The sequence below is a fragment of the Mya arenaria genome, chromosome 14 (genome assembly GCF_026914265.1).
Source record: "Mya arenaria isolate MELC-2E11 chromosome 14, ASM2691426v1".
Lineage (NCBI taxonomy): Eukaryota > Metazoa > Mollusca > Bivalvia > Myida > Myidae > Mya > Mya arenaria.
Window position 1 is genome coordinate 37,724,603 of NC_069135.1, and position 26,238 is coordinate 37,750,840.

A 26,238-nucleotide genomic window follows, 5' to 3' on the forward strand; every position below is an offset into this window, starting at 1 on the left:
CACGCAGTAACCTCATGTACTCCCAGTAACCCCATGTACAACAAGTAACGTCATTTACACCAAGTAAACTCATGTACACCCAGTAACCTCATGAAGACCAAGTAACCCCATGTACACCAAGTAACCTCATGTACACCCAATAACCTCATTTACACCAAGTAACCTCATGTACACCCAGTAACCTCAGGTATACCAAGTAACCTCATGTACACCCAGTAATCTCATGTACATCAAGTAACCTCATGTACACCCAGTAACCTCATTTACATCAAGTAACCTCATGCACACCAATCAACCTCATGTACACCAAGTAACCTCGTGAACACCCAGTAACCTTAAGTAAACCAAGTAACGTCATGCACACCCGGTCACGTCATGTACAGCAAGTTACCGCATGCAAAGCCAGAAATCTCATGTACACCCAATAACCTCATGTACACCAAGTAACCTCGTGAACACCCAGTAACCTTAAGTAAACCAAGTAACGTCATGCACACCCGGTCACGTCATGTACAACCAGTTACCTTATGCACACACAGTAACCTCATATACACCAAGTAACCTGATGCGCACCCAGTAACTTCATGTACATCTAGTAGCCTCATGTACACCCAGTAACCTCATGTACACCAAGTAATTGCATCTGCACCAAGTAACCTCAAGTACTCCCAGTAACCTAATGTACACGCAGTACATGTTCACCTAGTAACGGCATGCACAACAAGTAACCTCATGTTTACAAAGTAACCTCATGTTTACAAAGTAACCTCATGTTCACCAAATAGCCACATAAACAACAAGAAACCTCATGTTCACCCTGTAAATCATAAACACCAAAATACTTTATGTAAACCAAGTAACCTCATGTCCTACAAGTTACCTCATGTAACCAAGTAATATCATGTACAATATCTAACCTTATGTGTACTTAGCATTCCATATACACACCAAGTTACCTCATGTACACCAAGTAAGCTCATGTACGACCCGAAACCTCACGTACTAAAAGTTACCTCATACACACACTCAAATTACTGTGTTGTGGCCTCAAGTTATGAAGTTGTGGCGAAGAGTTACTAAGTCGTGGCCCAAGTTACTAAGTCGTGTACTCAAGTTACTAAGATGTGGCCACAAGTTACTAAGTCGTGGCCCTAAGATACTAAGTTGCTGCCTCAAGTTACTTAGTTGAAGTTGTTTACGCAGCATCTTTTTGTACCAAAACGCATAACTACAACGTTCTATGGATCCCCTGTCATTAATCTTAGTAATACCAATTCTTATTGTGAAGGAGGGCCGCATGCCAAAATGTTTCGTCCTTACTGAATAACATACACACTCTGGAGCATGAGCACTAATCCTGGATTTGCCACTGGTAGATACCTTTAAGCTATACATGATCTAATATTACGAAGAAAGTTAGGTAAAATCTCAATCTCAAATCTATCAAATTCGACCATTAATTACATTTTTTTCTGAAATATAGATATACACCAGGTGCTAAGCTTGTAAACGAGAGGTATTTTACCGTTCGTGTATGTAAAAGTTCTGATACTTAGGCCTAAAAAAAATTGTTTGGTTAGGGTTACATCCTTTTCAAAAATAGGTAGGGTAGGTAGGCTTTTTATTTATTTTTATTTATTTTTTATAAGGCTTTATATAAGAATGTCATTTTCATCATTGGAGAATGGTGTTCAAGTTATCTTCTATATAAGCAATTAAGGTTTTAAACTACATATTGGAAAGAAAAAAAAAAAAAAAAATTTTTTTTTAGGTTTTCATATTTTTTTTTCAAACTGACTATAAAAACGTTAGGGTCGGAGCCTATTCGGTAGGTAGGGTCGGGTAAACCGAACCAAATGTATTTTTTTTTTTGGCCTTACTAGTCTTCATATTGCTACGAAAGTCACGTAGATCAAATCATGTACTTTAGTTGGTATTTCTAACATGGTATCGCTATAACAAAGGGCAGTAACTTTTAAAATTGTGATTTGATTACATCATATCTAAAGTCTAGAGAATTTAAAATACATGCAGAGAAACGTTTTTTTTCTTCTTTTTTTCATTTGTGTCATATAATATAAACACCACTTAAAATATAAATACCAGATCATTCAAACGGTGTAAACTGTGATGTTATGGTAAAAATGTTTTGAAATTTGAACAATGAGGAGTAGGAATATCTGAAATATGGCAATAACAAGATCAAATTATGCAAACAAACAACAAAATAACGTTACTTATTATGTATCATTGTATTGAAGAATTCCGTACATAAACTACAGAAACACTGTTTGGTGTGAAATGTTTTGTTTAAAATCTGTTTTATTTTAAGATAACAAGCATAAGTAAAAGAACAAACCATAAACTAACATATTATGCTGATATCCGTAATTTGAATCACAACCCAATACATGTTGATGAAGATCAAAGTTCTTTAACCATCTAATGTTTTGAAATTGAATAAATTTACAGTAAATGTATTTTATATTGCAACTCTTGTTTATATGTTTTAACTGAAAACGATTACATACTTAAGTGTGTTTTTTAATTATAGTATAACACGTCTCAATTAAGGGCCAGCCGTTGGGCTTATCATTGAAACATTGAATGATAAACCTATTTTCATCCGAATTCTTGTGCATGGGACAAAAAGGGGAATGTAATTATAACAACAACGAGGACACTTCTTAGACGTTCCCGGGAATAAAACAATCTCCAAGTTAACGGAGGTACATATGTGTGCATATATATATATAGTAATACATCTGGTTGGTAGTTAGATATTCGCGAATAACCGACTGGCAATAATCGAAGAACCAACTGGCTTGTAGAATATTCGCGAAAAACCGAATGGAAATGGTCGAATATCTGACTGGCGGAAGTACGAACAATAGTGAATATAACCAGTGTTTGTCACAAAGATACATCTGTGTACATGTATAAAAACACAAGAAATGTTTGATTTCTTAACATGTGTACCTTTAAACCATAAAAAAGACAAATATCTGAATCCCCAACTACCAACTGGTTACTAGTTGAATACTCGCGAATAACCGACTGGAAATAGTCGAGTAGCTTAATATCAACATCAACATCTAACTCTGTTGTTGTTTTCGAATTCCCAACTGGCAACTAGTAGGTAGTTGAATATTCGAATCCTCAACTGGCAACTAGTAGTTAATTGAATATTCGAATCCCAAACTGGCAACTAGTAGGTAGTTGAATATTTGAATCCCCAACTATCAACCAACTACCTACCAACTACCTACCAACTACCTACCAACTTTACTGTCGTACGGTCAAGACTGGTATCTCTGTCTCATTTTTTATTAAAAAAACTTATTTGAAAATTTATCACTACAGATCTTGTTCCAGCCTATTCTGAAGGTAAGATGAAAATTCAGTGCAAAAAAGTTCTTTAGAATACGATAAGACTGGGGCTCCTTGTTTCTTTTTTTTATACAAACACTTTTTTTCAACTTGAATCACTACATATCTTGTTCCGGTCTTTTCTGAAGGTATTCCTGTATCCTTGGAATTGACGAAACCAATTCCCGGTTCCGGTCGAGAAGCGAATAGTTTTTCAGCAATGGCGCCTCGGGTGGTGTAAAATGTGCTTCAGTATGTTCAATGTAGACGAAGAGCATCAAGTCAGCTACTGTGAACTGTGAAGGCCATTATGAATAGTGAAAGAGAAATATATATTGTTGTTTAAAGATGCAGTCTTACTCCCAAACAAGGTTTGCCACAATTAATATAATTGTTTAAATTTAGCAAAAAGGATGAATAAATGTCGAAAACAATGGTACTTATGAAGGATACCGAGTTTAATTTGAAAGAAAGGTGCATAAAATACGGTATTTCTACCTTATGAGACGATAGTAGATCACAGTAAATCTTTTAGTTTTCACCAATCATTTAATGTTTTTGCGTTTTCAGCTATTAAATACACGGTTATACTCTTGTTTTTAGAAATTAATATTTTCCATAAAGGCATTATTTAGTTAGCAGTTAAAGGTTTATCAGTCAAAATTGATGTTTGATTTACAATTGTATGTATTGGTTTTGTGTCACTTTAAGTACCTTTAGTTTTAATTAATCTATTTTAACTCGATTATGACGAGAGCTAAAAACTTATGGAATCACTCTCGAGAGACGATGTCCAGGGTTGAAACTATGTCCGAGAGCTGAAAACGTATGGAATCACTCTCGAGAGACGATGTCCAGGGTTGAAACTATGTCCGAGAGCTGAAAACGTATAGAATCACTCTCGAGAGACGATGTCCAGGGTTGAAACTATGTCCGAGAGCTGAAAACTTATGGAATCACTCTCGACAGACGATGTCCAGGGTTGAAACTATGTCCGAGAGCTGAAAACGTATAGAATCTTTCTCGAGAGACGATGTCCAGGGTTGAAACTATGTCCGTTTGTTTGGGCCAAAATAAGGTTTCCTTGAAGGAACCTGATGAACTCACACACACTAGGGTTAAAGGAAGACACGTATATTACTTCAACACTATCACCCTCATAGCGTTAGTAGTTTTAACTTAAATTGTTTTAATTTAGCTCTATTGTGCCGATAGCAGAAAGCTGATATAATTCATTCCCAATTTAGTTGGTACTGTGTCCTTTTTGTTAGGTCAAGACCATTCTTAGGCGCTTTTCCCATCATTTATAGATATGGTTATTTTGATGCGTGTGGTCTATTTTTGAGATGTTTGTTTTCATGTATGTGTTGTTTATATTTTTGTGTCTCTATTTCATTGTCGTTTCGGCCCTGCCTTGTGACTCTATTTCATTGTCGTTTCGGCCCTGCCTTGTGTCTCTATTTCATTGTCGTTTCGGCCCTGTCTTGTGACTCTATTTCATTGTCGTTTCGGCACTGCCTTGTGTCTCTATTTCATTGTCGTTTCGGCCCTGCCTTGTGTCTCTATTTCATTGTCGCTTCAGCCCTGCCTTGTGTCTCTATTTCACGGTCGTTTCGTCCCTGCCTTGTGTCTCTATTTCATTGTCGCTTCGGCCTTTCCTTGTGTCTCTATTGCATTGTCGTTTTGGCCCTGCCTTGTGTCTTTATTTCATTGTCGTTTGGCCCTGCCTTGTGTCTCTATTTTATTGTCGTTTCGGCCCTGCCTTGTGTCTCTATTTCATTGTCGTTTGTCCCTGCGTTGTGTCTCTATTTAATTGTCGTTTCGGCCCTGCCTTGTGTCTCTATTTCATTGTCGTTTCGCCCTGCGTTGTGTCTCTATTTCATTGCCGTTTCGGCCCTGCCTTGTTTCTCTATTTCATTGCCGTTTCGGCCCTGCCTTGTTTCTCTATTTCATTGTCGTTTTGGCCCTGCCTTGTGTCTCTATTTCATTGTCGTTTCGGCCCTGCCTTGTGTCTCTATTTCATTGTCGTTTGGCTCTGCCTTGTGTCTCTATTTCATTGTCGTTTCGCCCCTGCCTTGTGTCTCTATTTCATTGTCGTTTCGGCCCTGCCTTGTGTCTCTATTTCATTGTCGTTTCGGCCCTGCCTTGTGTCTCTATTTCATTGTCGCTTCAGCCCTGCCTTGTGTCTCTATTTCACGGTCGTTTCGTCCCTGCCTTGTGTCTCTATTTCATTGTCGCTTCGGCCTTTCCTTGTGTCTCTATTGCATTGTCGTTTTGGCCCTGCCTTGTGTCTTTATTTCATTGTCGTTTGGCCCTGCCTTGTGTCTCTATTTCATTGTCGTTTGTCCCTGCGTTGTGTCTCTATTTAATTGTCGTTTCGGCCCTGCCTTGTGTCTCTATTTCATTGTCGTTTCGCCCTGCGTTGTGTCTCTATTTCATTGTCGTTTCGCCCTACGTTGTGTCTCTATTTCATTGCCGTTTCGGCCCTGCCTTGTTTCTCTATTTCATTGTCGTTTTGGCCCTGCCTTGTGTCTTTATTTCATTGTCGTTTGGCCCTGCCTTGTGTCTCTATTTCATTGTCGTTTGTCCCTGCGTTGTGTCTCTATTTAATTGTCGTTTCGGCCCTGCCTTGTGTCTCTAATTCATTGTCGTTTCGCCCTGCGTTGTGTCTCTATTTCATTGTCGTTTCGCCCTACCTTGTGTCTCTATTTCATTGTCGTTTCGGCCCTGCCTTGTTTCTCTATTTCATTGTCGTTTTGGCCCTGCCTTGTGTCTCTATTTCATTGTCGTTTCGGCCCTGCCTTGTGTCTCTATTTCATTGTCGTTTGGCTCTGCCTTGTGTCTCTATTTCATTGTCGTTTCGCCCCTGCCTTGTGTCTCTATTTCATTGTCGTTTCGGCCCTGCCTTGTGTCTCTATTTCATTGTCGTTTCGGCCCTGCCTTGTGTCTCTATTTCATTGTCGTTTTGGTCCTGCCTTGTGTCTCTATTTCATTGTCGTTTCGCCCTGCCTTGTGTCTCTATTTCATTGTCGTTTGGCCCTGCCTTGTGTCTCTATTTCATTGTCGTTTCGGCCCTGCGTTGTGTCTCTATTTCATTGTCGTTTCGCCCTGCGTTGTGTCTCTATTTCATTGTCGTTTCGCCCTACCTTGTGTCTCTATTTCATTGCCGTTTCGGCCCTGCCTTGTTTCTCTATTTCATTGTCGTTTTGGCCCTGCCTTGTGTCTCTATTTCATTGTCGTTTCGGCCCTGCCTTGTGTCTCTATTTCATTGTCGTTTCGGCCCTGCCTTGTGTCTCTATTTCATTGTCGTTTCGGCCCTGCCTTGTGTCTCTATTTCATTGTCGTTTGGCCCTGCCTTGTGTCTCTATTTCATTGTCGTTTCGGCCCTGCGTTGTGTCTCTATTTCATTGTCGTTTCGCCCTGCGTTGTGTCTCTATTTCATTGTCGTTTCGCCCTACCTTGTGTCTCTATTTCATTGCCGTTTCGGCCCTGCCTTGTTTCTCTATTTCATTGTCGTTTTGGCCCTGCCTTGTGTCTCTATTTCATTGTCGTTTCGGCCCTGCCTTGTGTCTCTATTTCATTGTCGTTTCGGCCCTGCCTTGTGTCTCTATTTCATTGTCGTTTCGGCCCTGCCTTGTGTCTCTATTTCATTGTCGTTTCGGCCCTGCCTTGTGTCTCTATTTCATTGTCGTTTTGGTCCTGCCTTGTGTCTCTATTTCATTGTCGTTTCGCCCTGCGTTGTGTCTCTATTTCATTGTCGTTTCGCCCTACCTTGTGTCTCTATTTCATTGCCGTTTCGGCCCTGCCTTGTTTCTCTATTTCATTGTCGTTTTGGCCCTGCCTTGTGTCTCTATTTCATTGTCGTTTCGGCCCTGCCTTGTGTCTCTATTTCATTGTCGTTTCGGCCCTGCCTTGTGTCTCTATTTCATTGTCGTTTCGGCCCTGCCTTGTGTCTCTATTTCATTGTCGTTTGGCCCTGCCTTGTGTCTCTATTTCATTGTCGTTTCGGCCCTGCGTTGTGTCTCTATTTCATTGTCGTTTCGCCCTGCGTTGTGTCTCTATTTCATTGTCGTTTCGCCCTACCTTGTGTCTCTATTTCATTGCCGTTTCGGCCCTGCCTTGTTTCTCTATTTCATTGTCGTTTTGGCCCTGCCTTGTGTCTCTATTTCATTGTCGTTTCGGCCCTGCCTTGTGTCTCTATTTCATTGTCGTTTCGGCCCTGCCTTGTGTCTCTATTTCATTGTCGTTTCGGCCCTGCCTTGTGTCTCTATTTCATTGTCGTTTCGGCCCTGCCTTGTGTCTCTATTTCATTGTCGTTTTGGTCCTGCCTTGTGTCTCTATTTCATTGTCGTTTCGCCCTGCCTTGTGTCTCTATTTCATTGTCGTTTGGCCCTGCCTTGTGTCTCTATTTCATTGTCGTTTCGGCCCTGCCTTGTGTCTCTATTTCATTGTCGTTTCGCCCTGCGTTGTGTCTCTATTTCATTGTCGTTTCGCCCTGCCTTGTGTCTCTATTTCATTGTCGTTTCGCCCTGCCTTGTGTCTCTATTTCATTGTCGTTTGGCCCTGCCTTGTGTCTCTATTTCATTGTCGTTTCGGCCCTGCCTTGTGTTTCTATTTCATTGTCGTTTCGCCCTGCGTTGTGTCTCTATTTCATTGTCGTTTCGCCCTGCCTTGTGTCTCTATTTCATTGTCGTTTGGCCCTGCCTTGTGTCTCTATTTCATTGTCGTTTGGCCCTGCCTTGTGTCTCTATTTCATTGTCGTTTCGGCCATGCCTTGTGTCTCTATTTCATTGTCGTTTGGCCATGCCTTGTGTCTCTATTTTATTGTCGTTTCGACCCTGCCTTGTGTCTCTATTTCATTGTCGTTTGGCCCTGCCTTGTGTCTCTATTTCATTGTTGTTTCGGCCCTGCCTTGTGTCTCTATTTCATTGTTGTTTTGGCCCTGCCTTGTGTCTCTATTTCATTGTCGTTTCGGCCCTGCAGTGTGTCTCTATTTCATTGTCGTTTCGGACCTGCCTTGTGTCTCTATTTCATTGTCGTTTCGGCCCTGTCTTGTGTCTCTAGTTCATTGTTGTTTCGGCCCTGCTTTGTGTCGCTATTTCATTGTTGTTTCGGCCCTGCCTTGTGTCTTTATTTCATTGTCATTTCGGCCCTGCCTTGTGTCTCTATTTCATTGTCGTTTGGCCCTGCCATGTGACTCTTAACTGGGCTTATTTTTGATATTTCGACATCTAGGCTCGTCACTTTAGTGTTCATTGTATGATCTGGACAGAGCCCCTGATTGTTATAAAACCAACACCGTCTTGGTAGAGGCGAATATTCATATAACTAGACCACACCCGACCCTTGCGACGTATTTGCGTATTGTTCACCTCTTTGTCAAATGATCCTGGGATTTTCTTGACCATTCTCTAAAGATTCGAGTATGTGACTGATATGCCTACTGTTTTCAATGGAAGCAGCAAACATTTCGAGCAATCTTTATTTCAGCTTTAGAAATAGCTTGAGCAATTATATATAAATACACATGCAAAACCGACTTACGCTATCACCAACAGCAAAACCATTTTGCCCCGTTTCAGCTACAAGGTTTTCAAGAAACATTAAAAACTTTGGACAATCCACTTTATAAAATTCGGCCTTCTTCTGTACCTGTAAGGAAACGCAAATGTCTAAGTATGTTAGTATATCAATACGCCAGAATTAACTTATGATACATGGCATCAATCTCATAAATGTGTTGTAAAAACACTGTACTTTTGCACTAAAAATTACTGATATATTTGTACATATGTAGTCTTACCCTTTCTTGGGATGTTGGAGCTACTTGAAATTCGAGAGCAAAGTTATAAATATCAGCAACCGTTTCTGTAATCTCATCAATAACTGTTTGTTCTGTTGGAGTTTTCCCATTTATATCTGAAAAATAGTCTTTAGATAATATATTCTTATTTTCATCTACGATGTGCGTTTAAAACATTCCTAGAAAATACGACAATATAGTTTTGAAACATTACCACTGAGTGACTCCTTTATTGATTTAAAGACGCATAATAAACCGGTTTCATGCTGTGTTTTAAATTTAATTTTGCTAATTTAGATTATGTTTAACATTTGTCTTTAATTATCAAAACAAACAAAATGCATATGATTCAAGTACATATTAAAAAGTATTAGCCTTTATATATGCGGGTTTTATAATCAATTACAAAACGCCCAAATATATATGTGGTATCTTATAATACACAACTTATTGAATTCTCTGTGTTAATTAGATGACATGAATTAAAATCTTTAAGATCAAGAATGGGCGGAGTGAGCATAGCGATCGAGCCCAACTTTTCATTAAGATTTTAATTCAGTTGATCCAACTGACTTAGAATACAACCTCATTGGCTGACACATTGTCAACTCAAAATCTGACGCAGGGAGTGTGTATAGGATGCGTGTCAGTCGACGGACCTTTAAACACCAGCGAATGTTGAAATTCTTAATGAATGAGCCGAGAACTTAATGGTTGCCTATCTGCAATTTCGTTGACTGTAAATATAGGTTGTATTCTAATGATCATTAAAGACAAATGAGCTCAAACGAGAACTATCAATAGAAGATTGTAACATCAGTCGTTAAGAAGTTATAACACCATCCACAACAAAGAGCAAAAATGTTTTTATAAAACAATGGGCGGATTGTTCAGAAATTCGTTACAGTGAACAACATTGTTAACGTTATCTTTGTTAACTTTCACGACAAAGCTGTCGTTAATTACGTTGTTAACTTTAACAAAGTTCTGAACGATCGGCCCATGATGAACTTTAGCAAAACATGTGTTACCAAACTCTCTGGAAAGATGGCGGGCTATGGCCATACTCTGTGTTATATTTTTGGACCCGTCAATCTCAAGCACTGGAAGAACATACTGGGGAAAATCTGAAAGTACAAATACAATTTGGGATTGTTCAAAGGTGTGTTAATACATAAGGCTGATCGTTCAAAGGTGTGTTAATACATAGGGCTGGTCGTTCAAAGGTGTGTTAATACATAGGGCTGATCGTTCAAAGGTGTGTTAATACATAGGGCTGATTGTTCAAAGGTGTGTTAATACATAGGGCTGATCGTTCAAAGGTGTGTTAATACATAGGGCTGATCGTTCAAAGGTGTGTTAATACATAGGGCTGATTGTTCAAAGGGGTGTTAATACATAAGACTGATTGTTCAAAAGTGTGTTAATACATAAGGCTGATCGTTCAAAGGTGTGTTAATACATAGGGCTGGTCGTTCAAAGGTGTGTTAATACATAGGGCTGATCATTCAAAGGTGTGTTAATACATAGGGCTGATTGTTCAAAGGGGTGTTAATACATAAGGCTGATTGTTCAAAAGTGTGTTAATACATAGGGCAGGTCGTTCAAAGGTGTGTAAATACATAGGGCTGATCGTTCAAAGGTGTGTTAATACATAGGGCTGATTGTTCAAAGGTGTGTTAATACATAGGGCTGATTGTTCAAAGGTGTGTTAATACATAGGGCTGATTGTTCAAAGGTGTGTTAATACATAGGGCTGATGGCTCAAAGGTGTGTTAATACATAGGGCTGATTGTTCAAATGTGTGTTAATACATAGGGCTGATTGCTCAAAGGTGTGTTAACACATAGGGCTGATTGCTCAAAGGTGTGTTAATATATAGGGCTGATTGCTCAAAGGTGTGTTAATACATAGGGCTGATTGCTCAAAGGTGTGTTAATAGATAGGGCTGATTGCTCAAAGGTGTGTTAATACATAGGGCTGGTCGTTCAAAGGTGTGTTAATACATAGGGCTAATCGTTCAAAGGTGTTTTAATACATAGGGCTGATTGTTCAAAGGGGTGTTAATACAAAAGACTGATTGTTCAAAAGTGTGTTAATACATAAGGCTGATCGTTCAAAGGTGTGTTAATACATAGGGCTGGTCGTTCAAAGGTGTGTTAATACATAGGGCTGATCATTCAAAGGTGTGTTAATACATAGGGCTGATTGTTCAAAGGGGTGTTAATACATAGGGCTGATTGTTCAAAGGTTTGTTAATACATAGGGCTGATTGTTCAAAGTTGTGTTAATACATAGGGCTGATTGCTCAAAGGTGTGTTAATACATAGGGCTGATTGCTCAAAGGTGTGTTAATACATAGGGCTGATTGCTCAAAGTTGTATAAATACATAGGGCTGATCGTTCAAAGGTGTGTTAATACATAGGGCTGATTGTTCAAAGGTGTGTTAATACATAGGGCTGATTGTTCAAAGGTGTGTTAATACATAGGGCTGATGGCTCAAAGGTGTGTTAATACATAGGGCTGATTGTTCAAATGTGTGTTAATACATAGGGCTGTTTGCTCAAAGGTGTGTTAACACATAGGGCTGATTGCTCAAAGGTGTGTTAATATATAGGGCTGATTGCTCAAAGGTGTGTTAATACATAGGGCTGATTGCTCAAAGGTATGTTAATAGATAGGGCTGATTGCTCAAAGGTGTGTTAATACATAGGGCTGATTGCTCAAAGGTGTGTTAATACATAGGGCTGATTGCTCAAAGGTGTGTAAATACATAGGGTTGATTGTTCAAAGGTGTGTAAATACATAGGGCTGATTGTTCAGTATTTACTTGAAAGTTATTAACGTTGTTAATGACTTCATTGATAACTTTCAAATCCTAATTTTTCTAGAACTTTTATTGACACATTTGTGATCTGTAGTGTTTCTAACAAGGTTCGAGACAACTGTTTTAGCTGTACCCTGAGTATATCATTAAATAGTTCACCTTTTAAAGCTAACAACGATGTTATTTACAACTTTGATAGCACAATAAATTTCTGAACAATCCGCCCTCGTTCGCGCATACAATGTATTGAATAGCTACTGTTTTGATTTCGTTGTCTCATGTTGATGTTCGGTCTGTATATACTTCAATAAGATCAAATTAGTGTTTTTGACTGCTTGGCTTGTCCTGTAGTTATCATAACATTATATTACTCGCGGGTCTTGATGTGTCCATGGGCTAACCTGGGTATAATCAAGTACGCCCGTGCGTACAGATGAATTTAGATCCCCGCGAAATGGCTATATGCGTACTTTAATCGCGAAATCGGAAATAAAACTCAAACGCTTACAGGGTGTATACTGTATAACTTTTCACTGGTAGTATTTGTCGTAATTTAACTTAATGTTAGCTCAGAATAATCTAAAATAGTTTCTTAATAACTGTTTTCCTAAAAAAAAAAAACAATGTCCCACGGCCGACGACACCGGACCCGCTCCGACCTATAACAGCATATTCAGACCTAAATATAGAGAGACCTTCACTTGTTGACACCGCGCTCAACTGTTATGGTGCACTATTCGAAATGCTTCAGGTACGCCCCTGAACATTCGGAAAAAAAATCTCTGAAAGGCCATTTTAATTACGATTGGCATACAAATAACACAGTTAAAGTGAAAATATTAGTTTTCATCCTCAGTCAAGTAACTATGGCCATTTTTTTCTGAGTTACCATGACTATCAGCCTAAATAAAACAGCACATGGTGAAACATTTATGTATTGGTGGTAGTATTATGAGTTAAGATAGGCAATACATGTCTGAAGACGTGTGATATAAAACAAAATTCACATTTTTTACCGTATTTAATTGAAGGCCATTCTTCATCATAGTCGATGCGCTTATCAACAAAAGGATGTCCAGCGTATGCAAATATCATCCGGGCAATTTCACCACGCCCTCTACAGTCGAAGTAAAACAATTTGTAATCATGCGAAACTGTAAAAGAGGGAAAACTATAAACGTATATATAACTCATAAAGTATGTTACAATTGTTTTGATATGCGATATATGACCATTGTTTACAAAATACATATAGTAATTTACTTGGCACAAACTGTGTTCACGGCCTTTTTGAGATTAAATATATTAAACTTCTGTTTAAAATATGTAAGAAAACATAACTCCTCTCCCTTCGAAGTTATTTGAGCAAGATTTGTCTTTCTTGTTACCTTTTGCATTCGGTCGAAGCATTCCAATACCATCGCTCTGCTTTGACGACTTTGATGTTTCAGGACAAACACATTCAGACGTCCTGTAGTTCACGTACTGCACGATCAATCCTACACCAACAGCTATGAAGGCGATGCATACTCCTGAAACAAAGGTGCATATGTTAAAAACATCAAACTATTGTTGACTTTATTCTAGTGAGTTATCCTGTATTTATAAAGAATGTACACATAATTGAAATATAAGTATAAATTAACTTTAGGCAAATCAAATTAAAAAAAAATGTTGGGAGATTATATTTCAATCAGATTTGGTAGTGTAGAAAAAATCAAAATGAACACAATCTACAAAATAGAACGTAAGAATGTAAAACAACTACGCTTATAATTTTCTTATCGACGTACTAAACAACAAAAAAGTATCCCAACTTGTTAGAAGACAAACAAAGCATCCTATCGTGTTAGAACATAAACAACACATTCTTACCTGCTATAAAGAAACATAACACCCTCTCGTGTAAGAACATGTACAGAAACAAAACACCCTCTCGTGTAAGAACATGTACAGAAACAAAACACACTCTCGTGTAAGAACACGTACAGAAACATAACACCCTCTTGTTTAAGAACGTGAACAGAAACAAAACACCCTCTCGTGTAAGAACATGTACAGAAACATAACACCCTCTTGTTTAAGAACGTGTACAGAAACAAAACACCCTCTCGTGTAAGAACATGTACAGAAACAAAACACCATCTCGTGTAAGAACATGAACAGAAACAAAACACACTCTCGTGTAAGAACATGTACAGAAACATAACACCCTCTCGTGTAAGAACATGTACAGAAACAAAACACCCTCTCGTGTAAGAACATGTACAGAAACATAACACCCTCTTGTTTAAGAACGTGTACAGAAACAAAACATTATCTCGTGTAAGAACGTGACTGTGCAGAAACATAACATACTATCGTGTTAGAACATGAACAGAAACATAACACCCTCTCGTGTTAGAACATGTACAGAAACATAACAGTATCTCGTGTAAGAGCATGTACAGAAACATAACACCCTCTCGTGTAAGAACATTTACAGAAACATAACACCCTCTTGATTTAGAACATGTACAAAACAAAACATCCTCTCGTGTAAGAACGTGACTGTTCAGAAACATAACACCCTCTCGTGTTAGAACATGTACAGAAACATAACACCCTTTCGTGTAAGAGCATGTACAGAAACATAACACCCTCTCGTGTAAGAGCATGTACAGAAACATAACATCCTCTCGTGTAAGAACGTGACTGTACAGAAACATAACATCCTCTCGTGTAAGAACATGTACAGGAACATAACACCCTCTCGTGTAAGAACATGTACAGAAACAAAACATTATCTCGTGTAAGAACGTGACTGTACAGAAACATAACATCCTATCGTGTTATAACATGTACAGAAACATAATATCCTATCGTGTTAGAACATGTACAGAAACATAACACCCTCTCGTGTTAGAACATGTACAGAAACATAACACCCTCTCGTGTAAGAACATGTACAGAAACATAACACCCTCTCGTGTAAGAACATGTACAGAAACATAACACCCTCTCGTGTAAGAACATGTACAGTAATATAACATCCTCTCGTTGTAGAACATAAACAAAAACAAAACATTATCTCGTGTAAGAACATGTAAAGAAACATGATACCTTCTCGTTTTAGAACATGTACAGAAACAAAAATATTATCTCGTGTTAGAACATGTACAGAAACATAACACCCTCTCATTTTAGAACATGTACAGAAACATTACACCCTCTCGTATTAGAACATGTACAGAAACAAAATATTATATCGTGTTAGAACATGTGCAGACACAAAACATTATCTCGTAAAAGAAAATGAACAGAAACATAACACCCTCTCGTGTAAGCACATGTACAGAAACAAAATATAATCTCGTGTAAGAACATGTACAGAAATATAACACCCTCTTGTGTTAGAACATGTACAGAAACAAATCATTATCTCGTGTTAGAACATGTGCAGACACAAAACATTATCTCGTAAAAGAAAATAAACAGAAACATAACACCATCTCGTGTAAGCACATGTACAGAAACAATATATAATTTCGTGTAAGAAAATGGACAGAAACATAACACCCTCTCGTGTTAGAACATGTACAGAAACAAAACATTATCTCGTGTTAGAATGTGTACAGAAACAAAACATTATCTCGTGTAAGAACATGTACAGAAACATAACATCCTATCGTTTTAGAACATGTACAAAAACAAAACATTATCTCGTGTAAGAACATGGACAGAAACATAACACCCTCTCGTGTTAGAACATGTACAGAAACAAAACATTATCTCGTGTAAGAACATGTACAGAAACATAACATCCTATCGTTTTAGAACATAGTGTTAGAACATGTACAGAAACAAAACATTATCTCGTGTTAGAACATGTACAGAAACATAACATCCTATCGTTTTAGAACATGTACAGAAACAAAACATGATCTCGTGTAAGAACATGGACAGAAACATAACACCCTCTCGTGTAAGAACATGTACAGAAACATAACATCTTCTCGTGTAAGAACATTTTTATCGACATAACACCCTCTCGTGTTAGAACATGTACAGAAATATTTTATCCTCTCGTGTAAGAACATGTACAGAAACATAACACCCTCTCGTGTTAGAACATGAACAGAAACATATAATCCTCTCGTGTAAGAACATGTACAGAAACATAACACCCTTTCGTGTTAGAACATGTACAGAAACAGAACACCCTCTCGTGTGAAAACATGTACAGAAACAGAACACCCTCTCGTGTTAGAACATGTACAAAAACATATTGTCCTCTCGTGTTAGAACATGTAAAGAAACATAACACCCTCTCGTGTAAGAACATGTACAGAAACAAATCATTATCTCGTGTAAGAACATGTACAGAAACATAACATCTTCTCGTGTTAGAACATTTTCAGAAACATAACATTATCTCGTGTAAGAACATGTACAGAAACAAAACATTATCTCATGTAAGAATAGAAACAGAACTCATTACCTGTCAGAACAGAAACATACTATCCTCTCGTGTTAGACACAAAACATATAATCAGTATCTGCGGGCATAAAACACACCACCCCCTCCTGTTAGAACAAAACACTGCATCAGTACCTGTTAGAACAGAAACATACCACCCTCTCTTATTTGACGAGAAACATAAAATCAGTTCCGGTTAGAACAGAAACATACCATCCTCACTTATTAGACCAGAAACATAGAATCAGTACCTGTTAGAACAGAAACATACCACCCTCTCTTATTAGACCAGAAACATAGCATCAGTACCTATTAGAACAGAAACATACCACCCTCTCTTATTAGATCAGAAACAAAGAATCAGTTCCAGTTAGAACAGAAACATACCACCCTCTCTTATTAGACCAGAAACATAAAATCAATACCAGTTCGAACAGAAACATACCATCATTTCGTGTTAGACACGAACCAACGACTCATTACCCGTCAGAACAACAACATACCACCCTCTCTTATTTCACCAGAAACATAGCATCAGTACCTGTTAGAACAGAAACATACCACCCTCTCTTATTTCACCAGAAACATAGCATCAGTACCGGTTAGAACAGAAACATACCACCCTCTCTTATTTCACCAGAAACATAGCATCAGTTCCGGTTAGAACAAAAACATACCACCCTCTCTTATTTCACCAGAAACATAACATCAGTACCGGTTAGAACAGAAACATACCACCCTCTCTTATTTCACCAGAAACATAGCATCAGTACCTGTTAGAACAGAAACATACCACCCTCTCTTATTTCACCAGAAACATAGCATCAGTACCGGTTAGAACAGAAACATACCACCCTCTCTTATTTCACCAGAAACATAGCATCAGTTCCGGTTAGAACAAAAACATACCACCCTCTCTTATTTCACCAGAAACATAACATCAGTACCGGTTAGAACAGAAACATACCACCCTCTCTTATTTCACCAGAAACATAGCATCAGTACCTGTAACATAGAATCAGTACCTGTTAGAACAGAAACATACAACCCTCTCGTATTAAAACAGAAACATAGAATCAATTCCAGTTAGAACAGAAACATACCATCCTCTCGTTTTGGAACAGAAACAAAGCATCAGTACCTGTTAGAACAGAAACATACCACCCTCTCTTATTTCACCAGAAACATAGAATCAGTACCTGTTAGAACACAAACATACCATCCTCTCGTTTTGGAACAGAAACAAAGCATCCTTACCTGTCATCCTTACCTGTTAAAACAAAAACAAAGAATCCTTACCTGTTAAAACAGAATCAAAGCATCCTTACCTGTTAAAACAGAAACAAATCATCCTTACCTGTTAAAACAGAAAACAAACAAGCAAAGAATCCTTACCTGTTAAATTAAAACATAGATTTCTTACCTGTAAAAACATAAACATAACATCCTCTCCTATAGAACATAAACAAAGAATCGTTACCTGTCAGAACTGAAACATAACATCCTTTCCTTGAATCTCCCATTTATCTCCCCTGTTTTGATTTGTCTTAATAACTTTCGAGTCTCTTACAAAACATTGGTCATTAAGAATATAACATCGATCGAGAAGATGACGCGGAAGCAGTGCATTCACTCGGGATAGCTGATAAGATGTTGACTCGTTATCGCTCATGACCTTATATGCATTGATTAAGGTAGCATATGTGTGTATGTGCTAGATTTTGCCCTTTTTTCGAAAGTGAAAGTAGGTCACTTTTTATAAGCCGTAACAGTAGAAAAGACAGACTATTCAACCCGGAAGCAAATCACAAACTTTTATTTAGTTTTGTGTTATTTATTTTAAACTGTTATATTTTTTAATTAATTAGACTAATTTTACTTGTTTCGGCACCAGATTGCAAATATACGGGTCCCTTTTTAGAATCAGCATTCGGACATGGCAGTTCAATAAAGGTACCCCTGATATAATTTAGTTTTTAGAATAGGGCAAAAAACACGAGTTCAGACAGTCTGATTTATCTGTCCAATTGTTAAAAAAGCGGTAAAGTCCCGTTATGTTTAAGTGATGTAAACTTATACTTTTGTCATTATATCCAGAATAACAAAAAAAGCAATTATTGCATTTACAAAATGCAGTTAAACCGAAAGTATAATCTAAATTTAGCACACAACGTCATTACGAAATATGTTTATCAAATGACTGTCTTAATGCCGAAAATTCTATAATTCTATGTTGCTTTATAAACTAATGATTTCCATTTTTAACTATGGTGTTATTGTTTTGAATATATTTTGGCAAAATAATAATACTTAAACTGTTACTTTCAATAAAATATTTCACTTGAAAGCTTAATTAGATTAAACTTAAGCGAGGTAAAAAGAGGATAAGTATTGACACATTATATCTGGGATTGTTCACTTAACAACATTGGTAATATTTCAATCGACAAGTCTTTAATCGAATTTCATTTTGAAACAGGTTTTTAATTTTCTTAATGTGAATTTTTATTTGAAAATGTTCAGTATTCTTTAGTTATTTCTCTGGTCTTGTGGACATAATAATGCACATGTCATTTACAATACCTAAACAGAAATAACAAATGTTGCGTATTGCACATGACACATCTGGGTGCCAGATGGAATTTTCAGCATGGCTTAATTCACCTTAAATACCTAACCGGTGTGTTATAAATTCCCATCTGGCCATGCCAGATGAGTCACGTGCATCAACGTTTGAACTCAAATTACTTCGCTTCATGGTAAAAAACGTCGCATACGTTTTATTTTTGTGAAATGAACAAAAAAAAATTCCTACGACAATGTTCAAGAAATTGGTAATTTTCGATATGCAAGAACAATTTCAATCATGTTTCCGTGGTTAGGATAAAACACTCTAAATTTCCGACCCTCGTGCTTGCGCGACAAGTCTCGTTACCGACTTACGCGTGTGTCCTCGTGTCGGCTTTTTATAACCGGATATATATTATCAAGCTATACAGCCAAAGAGCACATACAACTTATTCACATTTTTAATAAGCGACTATGATCTTGAAAAGTTGAGCGGGAAAATACGTGAAGCATAGTGTTTTCCTCTAGTGAGCGATCTAAACCTTTCTATTCTTTGAAATCCGCCATATTGTCCTCTTAATAGTATTCCGAACAATTATTGGTTGATAGAAACATTTCTCTTAACCGGTTTCAACCCAAATCTATGTGATGATTTGATTAAAGCATCTACTTGAATTTTTCTTCAATAAACAAAAAATATGATTGAAATGAAGTTGCTGCAAGATGATGACATACAACTGAAACAAAACGATGAATTTCAATATAATTTAATCAGTAGCATAGATAAATGCTTTTTATTATAACCATCAAGAATTAACTAAATTGTTCATCATAATTGTTCTTTCAGCAATATCATAAACAAAAGCATAAACATGATTTATACACGTAATACGCAATACACGTGAATTGTCGGTATTTTATTATCTTTCTGGTTTGTGAAGTATGCATACGCACATACTGCAGTTTCTCAGTACACTTAGAACTCTGTCTCTCATAAATAACACGCCCCTCGAATTCTTCATAAATATTTAGCAATTTCCTTATCAGCGCAGCTTGTTGAGCGTGTGTTTTCGGATCCGGCAACCAGTTTTCTGCCGATCCAGCAATGCCAAATATACTTCTCTTAGGATCGAAGTACGACGGCATAAAATATTTTTGAATCCTTTTCTCCAAGTGGTCGATTATTCTATACGCCCATTGCATCGATATCTTTCTAGAATCATCTTGTGTAAGAAACTCCTCGTCAATTTCTTGTTTATTTTCAAGCCGATCGGCCTCCAATTCAAACAGGAATGTGGTCTTCAGCTGATAGCTTGTGATGAAACTTGGCACTCGTTTCATATCATCATGATCAACACACGTTGGGCAATACCTGGACGCTTGAAGAGATTTCAGGATCATGTAGCCCTTTCTTACACAGTTGGAAACACGTTTCAGAATGGACTGTTCTAGGAACGCAAACGATTATCTATAATACAACGTAAAGTCCTTGACGAAAACTCGGGATGGTGTTTGGAAAACAACAGAACAGGTATCCCCTTATTCTTGCAGAAGAACTCGGTCATTTTCCTGGAAACCTTCGGGTTTCCAGTCTCCTAGATCTATCTTCGGAACAATATCTACATATATTAACAAACACTTGGTTTTCCTTCCTTGATATACAAACAAAACGCTGCTGATGCAGTACGAAAGTTCGTCTAAATGTTCTATACAAATCAGGGGTTCAAATATTTCGGCATTGTCAGACAATACTTTATCAAGCTCTTTATTTACAACTGTATAAACATCCACCAACAACAATTTACAGTGTAAGTCACCATCCGCATTAACATACCGAGCAAACTGTTTTTCTGAATTCAGGATGCTTTATCCTCAACCTTACAAAACCATCCGGATAATCATCTGACTCTATCGGCAAAAGAGCTTTGCCAAATTCATTAAATTTTCATTTGTAGACAAACTCGTTCGAAAGTTTGACTTTCGTTCCCTCGAAGTTGCTTCTTGCAAGTTGTATCGAACACTGAAACAGGGGATTACGCATCGAAATGTTTTGCTGTATCATGTACATCAATCTGTTTACAAGACCGCTATCAACAATATTTTCCTCTATTTGATGATATACACCCATGTTTTTTGCTAATAAAATTGTATTTACAGAAGTTTTCATGTCCTTCATGTGTAGTTTTACATTTTCAATATATTTAGCACCGGCTAAATTGTCAACTTTTCGAATCAGTCGCAACTGCTTACATGCAAAATTTCAGAGCAGATAAACCGCTTTTCAATTAAATCTTAACACGTCTGGTGGCACTATATTGTTTTGATATCATTTGAAAGGGCTTTCATTCCACACAAGTAAAATGGAAAAACAATGCGGAAAAGCATATACATTGTTTTCAAGTTTAATTGGTATCAACCATTGTAAAATATGTCAGGTACTCTTGATTTTAATTAAAATAAAGACCACAAAACCTTAATAACTTAAATATGCCTTCGGTTATTTTTAAGCACTTGTAGTCAGCAAGCAACACCTTTTAAAAGATACCGGTAGTATGTGGATACGCAAGGAAACATATATTTGGAACTTGATACACGAATTGTGTTTATATAGATCTTTAAACCCGGTTTTTAAACATTAAATGATTATTAGTTAGAAACACAAGCATTTAAGAATATTGACTAAATTTTGTGTCATTATCTCCTTATCTAGGTGACGTGCAGAAAAGCAAGACATCGCAAATATCATTGTCTCTATACAAGGTCAAGGGTCTGAGCCTCTCCATTATATCTCCTTCTGCTTTAAATGATTTCAATGATATTCACCACCAGCCAATGCTATACCTGGTTATCTTGCCAAGGAGCGTTGTACTTTATGAACATATCAACTTGATACAAAACTGTCATTGTCTGTACATGCTCATGTACTTCCTGAATCCTTTGTTTTTTAAATTTGTTATACCAAATGTATTATGTAGCTTCTTGTGACGAATTGTTTTTAATCGCGACCAAGAGGCTGTTTAACTCTTCATGCAATTGTTGTGCATATTTTCATTTCGTTCTTGATGGATATTTGCTATCAGGTCTCCAATTCTTGTAAAGTAGTTATCTCCATCTTGTCAAACACATATGGTCTTTTTACGGATTGCCTTGATTTCATGAACAGCGGCAACCCTGATTTACCTCGGCGTAGTCCCTTTATCTTTCATTTCGTTAATTTGCTTTTATAGATTACCTTCTTTTAGAGGTATTGTAATAATTATGGATCTTCACGAATGTCCTTAGCACCGTCCGGTAAATGGTGTACCAAACGGCATGTGTACAAGGAAAAAACAAGGGAATGTTTCGATTTCTTTACCGATCGCCCATAGGCGTTTTGTTTTGGTATTAACGTAATGTTTGTTGACATGCCGTGTTATGTGTCTCTTGTTTTGTGTTTGTTTGATCTGTATCCACATGCATTTAAACGTGTTTACATCTTGGTTAAATTTTGAGCTGTTTTGATAAAAGGAGTAAAATCTGCAATACCTTAAACATGTGTATGGCCTTCTTTTGATTAGTTCGTTGGATCCTTCAGTGCGCAAATACATGCTTTTGACTAGCTTGTTTTATCTTGTCTTGAAAAAAGTTCATTGAGTTTTGCAGTTCGTTATAATTCATTTGAGCGCAAATAATCTCACTTCCTGTGAAATTTTCTTTCAAATCTTGTTAAGGACTTTGTTGATCTGTTAACGGATGGTTCTGACTTAACCATAATCTCTTCTCTCGTCGTCATGCCTTAGTTTTCATTCGAGTCTACTTCACCATCTTCCACTGCCATTTCAATAAACATGTATACAACATAGTACAGAGTATGCGAACAACTACTTATACGTATCCGCGCGGTTAAGATCTGATAAATCTTCTTTTGTAAAATTTGCTCGACTCCTTATAACACCAAGACGTGTTGCGAAGGATGTATGTTTTACTTCTAAGAAATGAATTTCCGCAAAGCTAAATAAACTTTCCAAACATTTTATTTTTTGCCTTCCCCACCGACTCTTGCACTGTGGTATGCACCTAAAAGATGTTGACGTATCGAAAGAGACGTTCTATCCATTTTTCTGCTCTATATCTGTAGAATGTCTTCAATATTCTGGTCAAGACTTTAAAGGTTGTTCTTTATATGCCCAAGGACGTCCGTCCGTGATTCGGCCCGTCCTTCCAGGTTTCCGTCTCAAGGCTGTTATTACATAACATATGTCATACACGGACGAGTTTTAACAAAGACTTGTTCGGTCCATATGCATTGTTTCCCTTGCAGAACCCATTACGATAAATCATAGTTCAAAGTCACAGGTTTAATTATAATGATGCATATGTGCACATGCGTTAGGCAGAGTATAGTTGGTCATGAACGGACTATAACTTTGTCATTTCCAAAATACATTTCTGTGTTCGGCATATACAGAGGACGTGTCGCATACAAGACTCACGTCCCTACATCGATGTCACGTTTAGAGGTTTATCGTTATGGATTGCTGCATACATATCGGAAGAGTATAGTTGGTCGTGTCCGGGCTGTAACTTTGTCATGCTAATGTTAACATTACTTGAAGCATGTGTTCGGTACATAAGAGCAAAGCATCACGTCCATCCACAACCCTACTTCAAAGGTTAAAGTCATACTTATGCTAATCTTTATGAGTTGATGCACATGTGGTTTAAAGAAAAGCGTTTGTTTCTGGTCAGTAAGTCCTTGAATGTATGAATGTTAAAACCATGCCGTCCGTGCGTCAGATTGTCATGTTTTTATTCCAATGTGTACACACATCATCAATTCCGCAACGGTCGTCTTAAAACATGAATTTGATATAACTCGGATTTCATGTGTTTTCGTATACATGTGTATATCAATTATTTTTCAACTTCATTTAAAACCAGGCCATTGCTTTATAGATTATGTATACCTTAGATATAAATGTATGAGTACAGGTTAACCATTACCCACATATATAATCACGTTAATTATACCTCATTTAAATTTCTTTATAATGCTATCTTTCGTCATCATTAGTTATTTCGTAGTGGTATTGTCTCATGTGATAAATATTAGATTATCTGCGCGTGTGACCGCAAACTCCGAGGCATTTCTTCTTTTCATGTCTGTTTAAACCAATTTTTTTTTGTGTCAATAAGCTTTATTGTTTTTGGGGTCGAACTCATGAAAATAGTTCGGATATTCTACGCTGTACTTTGTATCCCGGCGTTTCATGTTTAGCAGAATTAATGTGTAATGTGGGTATAAATGATGAAGGGTCAAAAAGAAAAACATTATGATATTCTCTATAGAGTTTAGCCCAATAATTTCCAGAAATGATTACCGGCCGCCGATGTCCCATCTGCTAATTAAAATCGTTGCATGGTTTGTTGTTAACATTGACTTTGATTTGCTTGCATTAATTACAACAACACAATTTCTATTCATTCTTGACTCCCTGTTAAATCAAACTCCAAAATGCATTGTGACTGATTGGATAGACTTTCATAATCAACATTCTAACAATGGACCGATTGTTCAGAACATTGTAAAGTTAACAACGTTAAAAACTTGATTGTTGTTAACTTTTATATCTAGAATACTCAATAGACTTCAATACTTGAATAGTTTATGAAAACACATGTGATCTGCGGTACATTCATTAAACAATGGAATGTCGAAATTTTGACAATTTATTTACTTAACATTATACAATACTTTGCATATACCAGGGGATGGCTGCTCAATACATTTGGTAAGTTTTAAACTGAAAAAAAAGAGAAAGATGTGTTATAATCTAATACAAAGAAGCTTAATTATAAATATATCTCGTTGGAATAATTTTGTCGTTTTAATAATTAGTAATGTTTTGCATTTAATACAAAACTGCCAATCATGATTTAACTTTTGTTATATAAGCAACACAATTCAAATAATTTGTAAATAACCAGAACTCTTTTGAAACCGCTTTAAAACGTGATATTCAATTTCGCATTATCTCTACATTAAAATAAATATTTTTTAGACATTTTTGTAACTGATTTCATTTAAAAATTCAATGACCGATTGAAAAAATCAGGACTAACACCCGAGAAAACAACAATGCGCGTACATAAAGGCAACAAAAAGTCTATCAGGCAGTGAGTGACAAAACTGCAATACTAACTAGCTCGACGTACATGCAATTGCAAGCAACTAACGATATCACTGCAACACTAACAGTTCGACCTACAACTGCAGGCACTGAACGTGAGAATTGCAATACTTACCAAACAGTTCGACCTACAACTGCAAGCACTGAACGATATACTTGCAATACCAGCCAAACAGCTCGACCTATAACTGCAAGCACTGAACGATATACTTGCAATACCAGCCTAACAGCTCGACCTACAACTGCAAGCACTGAACGATATACTTGCAATACCAGCCAAACAGCTCGACCTATAACTGTAGGCACTGAACGATATACTTAAAATATAAACAGCGCGACCTATAACTCCAAGCACTAAACGACATCATTGCAATTCTTACCAAACAGCTTGACCTACAACTGCCTGCACTGAACGATATACTCGCAATACTTACCAGCTCGACTTACAACTGCAGGCACTGAACGATATATTTGCAATACTAACCAGGGCGACCTGCAACTGTATGCACTGAACGATATAGTTGCAATATAAACAGCCCGACCTACAACTGTAGGCACTGAACGATATAGTTGCAATATAAACAGCCCGACCTACAACTGTAGGCACTGAACGATATAGTTGCAATATAAACAGCCCGACCTACAACTGTATGCACTGACCGATATACTTGCAATACAAACAGCCCTACCTACAACTGCATGCACTGAACGATATACTTGCAATACAAACAGCCCGACCTACAACTGCATGCACTGAACGATATAGTTGCAATACAAACAGCCCGACCTACAACTGTAGGCACTGAACGATATAGTTGCAATATAAACAGCCCGACCTACAACTGTAGGCACTGAACGATATACTTGCAATACTAACCAGCTCGACCTACAACTGAATGCACTGAACGATATAGTTGCAATACAAACAGCCCGACCTACAACTGCATGCACTGAACGATATAGTTGCAATACAAACAGCCCGACCTACAACTGTATGCACTGACCGATATACTTGCAATACTAACCAGCTCGACCTACAAC

General features: G+C 37.4%; 1 protein-coding gene across 1 annotated transcript; it reads right to left on the minus strand.

The window, feature by feature from the left end:
- Positions 1–2,330: 2,330 nt before the first annotated feature.
- Positions 2,331–18,329, minus strand: LOC128218127 (glutathione S-transferase-like). Its single transcript, XM_052925677.1, has 7 exons — positions 17,940–18,329; positions 13,389–13,532; positions 13,017–13,154; positions 10,204–10,299; positions 9,173–9,288; positions 8,914–9,021; positions 2,331–3,665 (listed from the first exon to the last, which is right to left on the minus strand). The coding sequence occupies exons 1-7, from the start codon at positions 17,980–17,982 to the stop codon at positions 3,489–3,491; spliced, it is 822 nt and encodes a 273-aa protein (XP_052781637.1). The 5' UTR covers positions 17,983–18,329; the 3' UTR covers positions 2,331–3,488.
- Positions 18,330–26,238: the final 7,909 nt, after the last annotated feature.